The sequence below is a fragment of the Spodoptera frugiperda genome, chromosome 2 (assembly GCF_023101765.2).
Source record: "Spodoptera frugiperda isolate SF20-4 chromosome 2, AGI-APGP_CSIRO_Sfru_2.0, whole genome shotgun sequence".
NCBI classification, from domain to species: Eukaryota; Metazoa; Arthropoda; class Insecta; order Lepidoptera; family Noctuidae; genus Spodoptera; species Spodoptera frugiperda.
In genome coordinates, this window is record NC_064213.1 from 10,903,919 (window position 1) to 10,917,262 (window position 13,344).

At 37.9% G+C, this 13,344-nt stretch overlaps 3 protein-coding genes across 11 annotated transcripts in view; 1 reads left to right on the forward strand and 2 right to left on the reverse strand.

The window, feature by feature from the left end:
- Nucleotides 1-10,267, reverse strand: part of LOC118269201 (histone deacetylase 4) — a 69,855-nt gene extending 59,588 nt beyond the window's left edge. For 6 of the 9 annotated variants that reach the window (XM_050699153.1, XM_050699136.1, XM_050699130.1 and 3 more), the window contains exons 1-2: nt 9,919-10,267; nt 9,285-9,333 (exon numbers count right to left, since the gene is read on the reverse strand). In XM_050699153.1, the coding sequence (XP_050555110.1) occupies nt 9,285-9,321 (37 nt within the window). In that variant the 5' untranslated portion in view covers nt 9,322-9,333; nt 9,919-10,267. The remainder of the gene's footprint in view (nt 1-9,284; nt 9,334-9,918) is intronic. The other 3 variants (XM_050699145.1, XM_050699116.1, XM_050699108.1) reach the window with 1 other exon arrangement.
- A 323-nt stretch (nt 10,268-10,590) lies between these two features.
- On the forward strand, nt 10,591-11,573 carry LOC118268959 (uncharacterized). Its single transcript, XM_035583796.2, has one exon. It carries the CDS (start codon nt 10,717-10,719, stop codon nt 11,113-11,115), a length of 399 nt encoding a protein of 132 aa, XP_035439689.2. The 5' UTR covers nt 10,591-10,716; the 3' UTR covers nt 11,116-11,573.
- LOC118268958 (transmembrane protein 222) lies at nt 11,563-13,284 on the reverse strand. Its single transcript, XM_035583795.2, has 4 exons — nt 13,013-13,284; nt 12,432-12,642; nt 12,219-12,349; nt 11,563-12,126 (listed from the first exon to the last, which is right to left on the reverse strand). Exons 1-4 carry the CDS (start codon nt 13,150-13,152, stop codon nt 12,048-12,050), a joined length of 561 nt encoding a protein of 186 aa, XP_035439688.1. The 5' UTR covers nt 13,153-13,284; the 3' UTR covers nt 11,563-12,047.
- Nucleotides 13,285-13,344: the final 60 nt, after the last annotated feature.

Genomic DNA, 13,344 nt, shown 5'->3' on the forward strand with positions numbered 1-13,344 from the left:
CTTAATTTGTCGAGTGTTAATGTCAATCTCGTGCATTGACTCTTCTGACTAACGCTTAAATGCCATTTACCTAGGGAGGGCAGGATAGACAATTCTCAAAAAGTAGCAGGCAGACACGGGCGCGCCTGTGATTAATGTTATTGTGGTGAAGTGGTGACACGTCAGTCAGCCAGGCACCGATACCATCAAGTATTTAAGTGATAGCGAAATCAAATGTAATTGATTTGCAGATTACTGTCAGTAGCAAACACAGTCAAAGCATGTATTTTAATTACACACGTTTTAAATCAAACAATAAAAATATATCTGTCTGTTGGTACATTCGTGAAAAACGTGCAAGCATTTTGGAGTTATTCATGGGATGTGAAGATTATCATAATTTACGAAAAAAAAAAATGCTCACACACAAGACAAACAGTGATATAGCACCAAAAGTTATGGAAACTCAGAAATAATTAACTTATTTATTTTCGACAAAATACAAAGTATTACAGTTTACTTGGAAAATGTAGCCAATACGAAGGTGGTGCCATCTCTCCTGTCTTTAGTACAACAGAAAGGTTTCACACGGCTGCGCCACGTCGGGTGACAACCGACGGACGATATATTGGAATTATTCATTGGCTTAAGTTTGTTTGTTATCGCCGCTACACTAAATACATCCGTCTTTACTGTCTGCTGATCGAAACTAATAAGATATACGTACCTACGTGTAGAGTAGGTATGTGTCATATGTGTCGTATCACCTGTGTTGCAGGGGTCGAGGAAGTGTCTCAGACGTGAAATGGTATATAATGGCAATTAAATGATTAGCTCTAGTTATCAGTCCACTTATCACAAACGAGTCACTGGGAAAATACGGTGGCCAGTCTGACAAGGGACGACAATAATATGTGATAACCACCCTGTCCGGATTATACTAATTGATAAAATTCACATTTTTATATGACTCGCGATCGGCTTCTGCAGAAGCAGTTGTGGATTCGATTCCTGCACGAAAGATTGGTGTATGAGAAGTTGTGTTTTAAAAACACACTAACGAAAATGGAAAATGTCTAACGATTTTCTCCAAAGTATTAAAAAAAAGAGTGAATACGGAACGGATTATCAACAACAGGATGACAAGTGTATGTATGATGCTGAAAGGTACAAGCATTATATGTGACATGATTTAAATATTAGCGCACATTAGGACGCGGGCGCGGGCGGGCCCGGGGCACGACGTTATAGCAGCGATCCATCATCCACTAAAACACTCCGACTTCCAGGAACGTATTAGCAAAATTTGCCCTTCAAGTTCCGAGAAGAGGAGGGCTTTTTGCCCCCTTTCGACCCCTCCGCTCCCGGGATCTCCCCCGGCCGGAGCCACGCTGCGTAGGCGTGTGTTGACAAACGTTGCTGTGTCTATTTCTAGCCCAAGCTGAACCACGCCCATCGCGCGCCCCCGCGCCCCTCCCGGCCCCTGCCCAAATGTGCCCTTGACCTTGGTAACCAAACAACCGCAGTCACAACAACGGATGGATCATCATTTGTTTTTACAGATTTCTTCTCCAGGGCCCGCCATGGAACGTGATTGTGGGCTGCAACACTGAACGCGGCTAGCTGTTTGGAATACATAAATAGGTATATCGAAAAGGATTGTTCCCGACAAGCTATACAATCCGAAATAACTATAAAACTAAATCCAAAATAAAAAATCAACAATTTTCAGCATCCAATTTGGTGTATTGTTTTCCTAAGGCGCGGAGTACACGATACCACATGCAGATAATATTGAACACTGCTGACAGATGACGCCACCAGTTACTTTACGGTAGCGAGCGACTGACTTCAGCATCATAATTAGTAATGTACTTGCAGCTTCACAACCCGCATATGAACTACTAGCTTTCCGCCCGCGGCTTCGCCCACGTGTAATTCGGTTATATATAGCGTTTTTTAATGATCTCGACAGGGCTTTTTCTTCCACAGGCTGAAATCTTGTTACAACTGGAATTAAATATAGCCTGTGTTACTCAGGGATGATGTAGCTTTTAGCTTCGGTAGAGTATACTTTCAAGTTGGTCCCGTTGTTACCTAGTCAGGATCTGATGATGGTATTCCAGGTAAATCAAGGGCAAACCTCAAATTTACAGGCAATTACGTTTTTGACAATTTCATAGATCTGTTTAAGTATTTGCGTCTGATAGTCATCATCCCATGTGAATGAGCTGATGATGGAAGGTACAACTCCTCAACGGTTAGGAGTTGAAAGAAAATTCTTACGAAGTTATACGTACATGTGAGGCTATTAGGTTGACCTGATAATAAAAAGTAAATCTCATTAACGTTAAGAATTTAGGTGAAAATGGATGCGGACAAATTTCGTCTCTTCACTTGTTTCCTTTTAGCTGTTTGTATGGGTAGTGTTAACACAAAATAGGGATTTAAAGGCGTGATGTTATTAATGTTATGCATGTATGTACATAATTATGTATGTTATTATGTATGTTAAAGAGACGACTGAAAGTTGTCATACAAAGTCTTTTTTTAAGGATGGGAAATCATCAAATGACCTCTCCCGCTCTGGGTGGAACGGAAGGGAGTGTCAGACTTTTACTGACTAAAACCCACCTCGTTCCTTCAGTTGCCCTTTGCGTTCCGGGGCCACGGTATCTCGTTAGAACTTTCCCGCAGCCCCGGCTCAGTTTATCCCGTTTCCCCCCCTTGGGGGTTGACATTTCAAAAATCCCTTTTTAATGCTCACTTATGTTACTAAAGGAACCTCTGTTCAAAATCTCAGACTCCTATACCGAGCGGTTTCGGCTGTGCGTTAATAAATCAGTCACCCAATCGCACCCCTAAATCACGATTGGAGGGTAGTTTGAAAAAACTTATAATGTCAAACATATTTACTTGCCTATGTACGTGTTCATGCCAAGTTTCAAGTTTATAAACCCAAGGAATAAGATTTTTCATAGAAACGTTTTTACCCCTTTTCCCCCCTTGGGGGTTGAATTTCCAAAAATCCTTTCTTAGTGCTCCCCTACATATCCCAAGGAACCTACATTCCAAATTTCAGCTGTCTACGACCAGTAGTTTCGACTGTGCGTTGTCTGTCAGTCAGTCAGTCACTCAGTAACGGAAGAGTTTTATATATATAGATAACTAATCATTAAATACTTATCCTTATACAAACGGTTAAGATGATATTAGACTGTGAAGTTATACAAATACTCTCATTCCTTGTACAGCAGTACCTAACGTTAGTGCCCACAGTACATTTTATAAAGTACACACAACGCACAAGTCTTACACACATATTAGTGTTTTATACTATCCGATCCGACATCAGTACGACACCGATAGCAGATATCCAACAAACCGAATTGGTCATTCATTATTTCCTCAATATATGCACTGCTGTATAATATGTGCACCACATATATATTTTTTTAAATTGTCTCTGAATATTGAGTCCAAAAATTTCAAAACTTCGTAAAAAAAATATGATCTGGTATCTGATATTGAATCGAATAATTTGAAAAGTGAAAACGCTCATAAAAATATAACAATATTTTTTTTTATTTTATATTGGTTAAAACATTGAAATTATACACTTTACATACCCATCATACACATCACATGTTTATTTATACCAGAAGAGTATAATATACATACGCGAGCGCGCAGCTTGTAGGCGGCGGCTACGGGCTACGCGCTACGACCCGTAGCAACGGGCTACGGAGCGTTCACTCACGTCATCTTCAGAACCCTGATTTGACCTTTTTGCCGGGACTACATATTTTTGTAACAATCACGAAAAAGGTCTAGCTGTTATGATTATGGCGAATATTATAAAGTATAATCCTTCCATAAAATGCTACAAAGTGAGCCTTTTACGACAAAGGAAAATTATGTCGAAATTTTTCAGTAATTCGGTGCATATAGTACATACATTCGGTGTACATGCATCTGTCAGGGTTATTAATGAACTAATTAGCGCGTGTATTGTCATGGTGATCAGGTGAAAGATGTACTGTAATCACGTAGGTGTGTGTGTACCTAGACACTGACAGATTTCACTTTACATAGGTACACGTATTTATAATTTAGATAATCGTTATTTTTATTATGTACTTTGTACCATGACAATAAATCTGGTGAAATGGCAAATTTCGATTGTAAATAAGTAGGTATTGTAGCGACACACCCACGCGATATTTTTTTATATGAAGCTACACCATGAAGTACATAATTTGTTGACGTGTAATCTGAACATACCTATATACCTAGTTACTTACTGAGGTGGCACAGAGGAATTAAAACATTAATTCAAATAATTAAACAAGGTAAATTTCAATGTCGCGATTACAGCGATTGGCGAAAAATAATCTCCGATAGTGGGGCGATAGCAAATCAAACGAGATGATTCCTTTATAATCGGTAAACAAATAACGAGGTCATCGCTGATAACGCGGTGATAAGGAACAGATCTCGCTTACGTAGCCAGTCTACGTCGCGATAACGTGGGCCGTATCCGTGCGACTGTCAATACGTGATCGATGTGCGGCGCGCGCGCAGGTGCCTACTGATACAGTCATACTGACGCTACGTTGGGTACAGTCCAAAACTTGATGAGCTCATTACATTACACATTAAGCTGGATGGACTATTAATTGATGTGTAGTCAACACATGAACTAATCGTTGTCCTACATGATCAAAGTAGGTAATTATGGGAATTCCTCGAAATATAAACCAAACACATATCTTTAAAGCCAACCTCAACGATACATTCCCCGTACCTATTTACCTTAATGGATGTACCCAACAAAGGCAATAACGTTTTTCTCTCGAGTTTCCGAGAAGTCGATAACATTACCAGTAGTTCTGATATGAATTTGTACATGTTTTTATATTGTACTTAATAACAATCGAACACAGGCATGTTCTGGCGTGTGGCCAACTAATGCGGCCTGCTGACCCACATAGTGCTGTCAATCGACTGCAACACTGCTGGACATTAAGCAGGTAACGCTGTACCACAGGTACAAGCATACAGCTCACTTTAGATCGCAAGGTGTATTAACATTCTTACCCAAAGACGAAGTACCCTCGGTGTACAAGAGGTTCAGATCCTTGAGTAATAATTGTTATAAAAACGTGATCACGTTTCTGTGCAGAGATTTTGTATTTTGCGTGCAAAGAAAGAGAATCCGCCCACGGTAAAGATGTAAAGTAACAGCCAGTAAAATGAAGTGGTGCGAGGCGCAGGCGTGGGCGAGTAGCCATCGCAGCGAGTTTCTCGTGGCTCCACGTGCTCGCAGGCTTACAACAGTTACAACACACCCCTCGCCAGTCTCCCCGGCAACAAACAAATCTAAACAACGCATTACTCATTTATTCGTCCTCAAACAAGATCACGATTGTTGAGCAAACATATAGCTCTCACTTTAAATTCTGGGAAATACTTGATGTCGCAATAAAATTTAAAACAAATTCAAGTCTGATATATTACTTGATAAAATATTGAAACAAAATTCTATAGAAAGTTCTCGTTACTGATTTAATTAATTAGCTAGGTACTAGGTACTGGTGTTTCCACGAAACAATTACATTAATGCCTATACGACGGCGCCGTACGCTCTACATGACGGTGAGACCTCCTTGACACGCCAGCCTCTGTGTCTCCCGCACATACGACTCAATCTCACAAACATTCTCAGGGGCTTTGGGTTTCCCGGAATTCATAATAACTGTATTCCGACTCGATTAACACAAGAGATATGAATAGTAATGAGCTTATTATAGTTTATGCGTGTGCTGGTAGATACACACCCATAAATTGTGTGATACTGTTTCTAACACACCTGGGCTACCTACGTGGGACACGTCAGACAGCGCCGTCTCGCATCGCTACCACTGAGCTATGTTGACTAATGTATCGATGAGTAAACAACACATTTACCTAAGTTTTGATATAGCCCTCTGCGGCTAACATTTATGGGAGTCGGTGTGATGAGGTGTTCCAACCTGTCATCTATCAGAGGTGCTTTCAAATAACCCACCAGCCGGCCGGCGCGGCGCCCCGGGTGACGCCCACTCGGTTTAGTCACAGCTTAATACCAGATCACGGTTCACCGCACATATTATACTAGCATTGTTCTGTGGTTTTACTCGCGTGCTGTTCCAAAACATCTTCTTTTTAGGTCTGTCATATGTAAACAGATGTATCTGTTTATCTATCCGATGACAAATCAGATTGATACTTCCTGAGATTAGTGAATCAAACAAGATAGAAGAGAAGGAAACGTAAAGATTATCAAATCAACAATCAAAGGTATATAAGTATATACTGTAAACTATATGTACTGGCAATGAGAAAATTTAAAACAACATTTTTCGTCGATAAGTTGGCGAAGTGAAGATGACAATGTACAATAGATACAGCATTTCGTGAACAACAGCCAAGTAAACAAACAAACTTGTCCATTTCACTGAAATGTTACACGGGTTGGGGATAAACGCCGAATCCTCTGAATACTACATTAATGGCATCTGTTAAACTATTTACTAAACAGGAGCTTACTTTCAGTTAAAAGTCGGACACTAGCAATAATATAATCAATGCCGGAACTCATAGTTGGAGTTGAAAAGTTACTTTTGTGTTGGAAAGTCCATTTACCGAACAAGCCTATAAGGCTATAAAATATAACGCTACAATCAATATAAGCCGAGCAGCGGATGGAACCGCGCAGGAGTAGCTAGTGGAAGATACTTCAACAGTTGCAGAAGACAATAATCCTATTCGTATTAATCAGCCTACAACAACAACGATCATCTTCGAAACGGAGCAAGTCAGACCTTACGATACAGACGATGGTATAAGAGATGACATCTGGTGGCGAGCTCAGATTTTATAAGAGCATACAACCTTAGCCAAATCTGTGAGTCATCGTAAGAACAGGTAATTTATTAGAGAAAGTTGCGACGCATGACGCGGCGTGGTGCGGCGCGGGCGGGACTAATATTTCAATACAGCCCTCCGACGTGCTCATCTGAAAACCTTTACAAATGTATCCTAGCAACCAACTATATCCAATATTCCATACAAATGATTCTCCACAATTCCAAGAATTTAAACGAGCGATACAGTCTCCCAACTATAATAAATATTCTATTATCACAAAACTGTTCTAGAAAAAGTAGAAACCTGTTCGTACCTCCTCAATACACATCAAAAATTAAGGGGGACAGGAAATCGTTATCGATGTAGTTTTTATATCAAAGGTATAGTAGAGGTATGTGTACTTAAGTTGTGCCCAATGTCCATGACTTCGAAAAAGCATACTTTAACGCAATAAAAGTATGCTTTATGTTTTAAAACATATACTAACGATTGAGAGAGACGGCAATGTATATGAATAATATAAAGCTAAAAGCACGGCAATACGTCAAAATAATTAACCAAAAACCTTTTGTTTCGCCCTGACAAAGTTACAAGTGAATAAATGCAAACAAAACAATGTAAGTGCGACACAAGGCCGGGCATCGAACCTGTGGTCCCGGTTCCCGGGCGCGGTGACAGAGCGCATACGGGGCAGGGGTTGCGAGGGGCTGCTTCTATTTATATAAAATCGATAGCCCGCCCGTGGCCTTGGGAGCATCGATCGCGACAGATGGGTGTGTGTGACGAGCCCCCGGCCCGGTTGTACTACGCCGCGGCGAAATTTTCCGCTAAGGAAAACTCATAAAAATGTTTACATTTTAAATTGATAACGGCATTCAATACACTGAGCAGGCGACCGATAATGCACCAACTATTGATTCAGGCTAGTGCTAGATAATAAACATTCACTTTCAATCCGGCACACGCGGACGACGAGGTGGAAAATGTGCGAACTGACATTATCATTATTAATATTCAGTAATTAAATTGAGGGCTTAATGTTGGTAGAAATATTAAGAGCAGTAGGCGGGCAAGGCGGGCCCTAGCAACAACTAAGATTCATCACATTATCACTCACACCATGGCCATAATAACATCTGTGGAGCGTGGCTCGCCCACCGGTTCCCTTCCACCACCCTCCACCCGCGCCGTGATTGGCTGGAGCGGCCGAATAACAGAGCCACAGATTTACCGCGCCACGTACAAGATGCACCACACCACGACCACCAGCCACGCGCCACCCGACACATCATCGGTGACGGATTAAGCATCCACATTAGGCCCTTGGTTTTATAAAAAATAACACTGAAGCAGAGGTAGTGTAGGCTAGGCTGGGCTCCCTTTAGCGCGGAGCCCGCAGCAATAGTTTGCCAATCTTGCTACGTGGTGAGATCCGGCACTGCAACATGTCGGCGTGTGGCGCGCGCGGGGTCTTACTCGTGCAAACAATTACACTTTATGGGCAGCACAATCCGTAATTACAAGTCAAAGTAATTAAACATATGTTAATTAGTTATTGTTGCTATGCTATGTTACACTACGTCGCGTCGTCTGCTGAGTACTCGCGGCTGCCAAACACAAGGTCTCGGGCTCGATTTCCGGATCGGGCGCAAGGGTTATAGATTTACGGATTTTTCGGTTTTTCGAATTTTAATAATAATCTTTCTTTGGTTTTCTAAAATTATAGCAAGGGGTAGGAAATAGGCTCGCGACATCTGGAAATGTCTGCAGTAAATTAAGATATTATAATATACATAGACTTACTGTAAGTACACCTGAGGTAGGTGTATTTAAGTATATTTACAGGGTGTGGACATGTGCTGTTATGTGTATAACTTGTTTTATTGCTTGCCAGAGCAACAATGAAACAGAGACAATATATATTATTTAAAAAAATAATAGTTATGTTATCACAAAAATTGTGTGTATACAAAAAAACAAATTAATTAATTCAATTAATTTCTCAAACTGGTGCTCATTACTGATAATTATCTGTAGTTTAACAGTAAAACTGGTTAAATATAATATTTGCTGAGAGCCTACATAATAAAATGAGTGTTTAATAAACTGCAGAAATATTCATACAATTTGTTACCATTTTGATAATAAATATTTATTGAGTAATTCTAATTACACAATGAAATGCGTATATTGCCACAAAATAATTATAATTGTATGAGTAATTGATTCCAGTCATATTTTGTGACTGTTTCAAACCCACAAAATGTCATGAGTCACCATTAGTTCATGGAGAAAGCATTTGTTTCTCGGGAATACAGTATGTTTATGATAGAGTCATACAGTTATGTCACTGGCTAATATAACTACTTTATAAATATGACTACTCCACTGACCTGAGTTACTGGACGATCTGCCAGGTTCGTCAGCCATTTCTCCGGTATCCTGGAATAAAGATGACCTTCGTTAACATTATTGTACCACATTATAATTATGTACATAGTATTTTCAGTTTGTTAAAATTTTTGTGAGTAATATTTCAATGCCATTCTTAAACTATACTAACTATAACTTAGTTATTTCATTAAAATTAAATTAATCATGTCAACTTATAAATAATGCTCATAAAATCTACAGTGAAATAACACAAGATTATGTATATCTCAAGAATGTGTGTAAATCTTGTGCATTCAAAACTTTCACATATAACCACACAGAGCTTTTTGATTAATATTTCCCATTTAATGAAACTATGCCACCTACTTGTACTTACATATCGACACAACTACTTATGAATATGTTTATTGGTACATTTCCATCATTTAACATACTGGATAGACTACATCACATATCCCCAATATCAAATGATAGTACCAATTTATTTGGTACACCTCAACACACCACAACAATTGCCGCGTTCAATAACAAACAACAAATCTCGATATATTCAATGATCGACCGCAACTTGTATATCTGACTTGTACTAGAACTGAATACATAAAGGAACCACATTACACAAAATATTAGTACCTTGCTTACACCAGCTGGGGCTTCGAATACTTGATTATATATGTCCTTAGATAGCACTATTTAACAGTTTTATATATTATTTCGTAGTATTTTATCGTCACAACAAACATAAATAACAACATTTTAATAACTTGTTCATATCCAAGTTATAAAGCTCACTTAATAATCGCTTCAAAACAAGCCAAAAATCTATGTTTTGACCAGGTTTTGACGTAATAGTTACGTCGAATGATCAGCCCGTTCACAAATTCTTCTTGTCAGACTCCAATTAGCAATTTTTCTAGTTTTTTATTGGCCAACAAGATTCTTATTCGAAAACTTGATACAATACCACCAATCAGAATGACGTTTCGTGATAGTTGATATAAAGTTGCGCCTTATCTAATATATGTAAAACCGGTATTCTAAAAATCCGGTTCGTACAATCAAAGTAAACATTTTATATTAAATTAAATTAATAAGTAATTATTTGTTCAATTTCGCTAACATTTCTTTTGCTTCAACTTTAAATGAAAGGACATATATAAATTTGAAGCCTTTTTATCAAATAATATACGGTAGTGTTCGGTTATCAATTAATTTCAGAATTTTAATTCGATAACCGGTTTTTGTAGAGGGTTTCCCTAAGGTTGACATTGACATTTGACACAACCGAAAACGTCAAACAAGCTACTACCATCTGTCAATTCTGTCATTAAAAGAACTCATTGTTGACTCATACTTATTGTTCACTTTGTATTTACATACAAAAATCTTAAAGTAACGAAATATTCGCCAGTACGACATTAGTTCAGCAAAATGTTCTCAATATTTGGTAAGCGCAAATCTCCTGTGGAAGTTGAAGTAGAAGAAGAACCTCCGATCCCTGGTGCGCGTTCCGATGATGGATTCGTCGTAGTTGACCCAAGTTCGCCCAGGAATAGTTTGTACCCTAACGTTGCTGGTGGTGGAGGATCAAATCCTTACGTGCCGCGACCAGCGCCGCCAGCTCCCACTAGAACTGCTTTCGTTGACCCAACATTCCATTACTTGCAAGGCGTACCGTTCACTATGTCTAAAACTTTACAAATGGCATCGAAAAAGGATACGTTCGCTACAGAAATGGCAGATCTCCTCGCATTCCTGACCAGTAAAGTCAATATGAGTGGATATGATTATGACTTCAATGTGGAGCGCAGTGTTTTGAAGGAATGTTGATTATTTAACTGTGAAGCAGCCTCTGAAAATGACAATGTTGTCTACTTACATAGTGGAATAATGATTCCACTATGTAAGTAGACAACATTGTCATTCAACAATTCTAATGAGAATTGTTTCGAATTTTTTAATTTAAACCAGACATGTGATACATAGATTCAGAAGAGTACATTTTTTACTGCTCATAGTTAATGTCGAAAACTGATATTTAATTTTTAAAGAATTTATAACAACATGAACAAAAATGTTTCTAGCCATAATTAATCAACGTTCAGTAGGCCTAGGACATAAATAGATGTAGATCATCTCGATACAATGCATTGTAAGGCTTAATAAAGTTATGCAATAAATATGTTTGCATATTAATTATAAATATTGTTTAGGAAGTTAACAAAATGTATTCTCATTTCTATTTTTAATTATAAAATTGTAAATAAAAGTACATAATTGAAATAAAACTATTTTTTATTGTATAATTAAGACAATTCCTTCTTGACAACATGTTTCTCCAGACAAATAAGTAACAAAGCCAAGAACAAACAAATACATTATCTTTATCATAAATAACTATATAGACACAGCTACAGTAACTAAACAAGAATAATAGAAATAGAATACTATAGACAAGTGTACTGCAGGTGCTTTAGAAACATAATTCAAAGAATATATTAAAAGAATGTCATTATGTTTAACCAGAATGTATCATATCAGTTACATGTAACTTATCAATACACAATAGCACATAAAACTATAAATAATATTATATTAACTATCTTATATTTGTGTGGAACAACCAGTCCAGCTCCAGCCCACTACCAGTCTCCATCACACATCCAGCACCAATGATATCCACCACACACAAAGTCTTCAATACAAGAGCTCACATCAATCAGAAGCATAGCACTGGGACAGCATTCGATTTGTAATTGCATCTAAATTATTGCTGCTAAACCAACTATAAATGCTACTATTATCAAAAATGGAATCCATGTTTTGAGAAACCCTCCAATGCTGAAACAAAGACATTAACAAATTATTTATAATCATATACCCACATAGCAACTATGTTTATTATACAATGTTCACTAGTAAAGGTTGTTCACCTGACATAACTAGAGTATGGTATCATGTAGAAAGCCAGTTTCACCATGTTCCAGTTCTTGCAGCCTCCATAACTCATTATGTTCAGAGCAGTCGCCACGTGGGAATGACAATTGTCATAGAACAGTATGTGCTGGAACCAAAACATTCATGGAGATCAATTATTATAGGGAAAAATAACAACATTTATTCTTATGAATGTCTGTTAAACATACCATTCTTTTTTTATAAATTTCAGAAGCTTCAGCAACAGCTGCATCCCACCCTGCCTGACCATTATTTGCCTTTTGTGGAGATAATTGCCAGTATTTTGTTGGATTTCCAAATGCCATCAAATCTTCAGATACAAAGTATGGGCCAGCAAAGTCTCGGATTACTCCTGATGAGGTACAAATGCCCATGTGTCCAAGGAAAGGAAAAATCCAACTGAAATCATATTTTCCTTATTATTTTACGTGCATAACAAACAAGTTGTTATTTATATATATTAGAGGAAAACTGCTACATTTTAACACAATAAAATATGGATAGATGATTCATTACAAATATACTCTATTCTTGGGAATTGATATCCTCAAAACTAGTACTTCTTACTAGTACATACATACATAGCCTGTGTCCCATGGGGGTAGGTAGAGACTATTCTTATTAATCTTATTTAATTATTGATTGAAATCGACACTTAAATATCAACAAATTGGTGCTAGGGCAGTATTGTGTTAACTTTATTGTGCATTTAAGATACTGGAGATTATTAATAATATACTCCGTTTACTTATATGATCGCAAAACTTACGTGAGCACTGGTATTGGGGTCCAAACTATACAGTAAGGGTATCGACAGCGTTCGTGGTCTATAGGATCCATCAGCACAGCTTCTTCGGGATCAGCTAAGTTGATAGTACTTGTAGGACTTTGATTACGATCACCTGACATAGTTTTATTATTAAAAACTAGAAATACAACATTAATCCATGTCCAAATAATTTGTTATAAAAACAACGAAGGAAATAATTGAAACGAAGATGTCAATAAATAAATATTATATTTGACGTTTCAGTCTACTACGAACGTTCCGGGGACCGATTTGTTTATAAAACAATATTTTAAACAATAAAGCTAATAACA

Coding starts and splice junctions, on each gene's coding strand:
- LOC118268958 (XM_035583795.2), bottom strand. CDS start 13,152: ATGTCAGGTGATCGTAATCAAAGTCCTACAAGTACTATCAACTTAGCT. Junction 12,643..13,012: donor ACCCCAATACCAGTGCTCAC/GTAAGTTTTGCG, acceptor ATATGATTTCAG/TTGGATTTTTCCTTTCCTTG. Junction 12,127..12,218: donor CCATACTCTAGTTATGTCAG/GTGAACAACCTT, acceptor TCTTTGTTTCAG/CATTGGAGGGTTTCTCAAAA.
- LOC118268959 (XM_035583796.2), top strand. CDS start 10,717: ATGTTCTCAATATTTGGTAAGCGCAAATCTCCTGTGGAAGTTGAAGTA.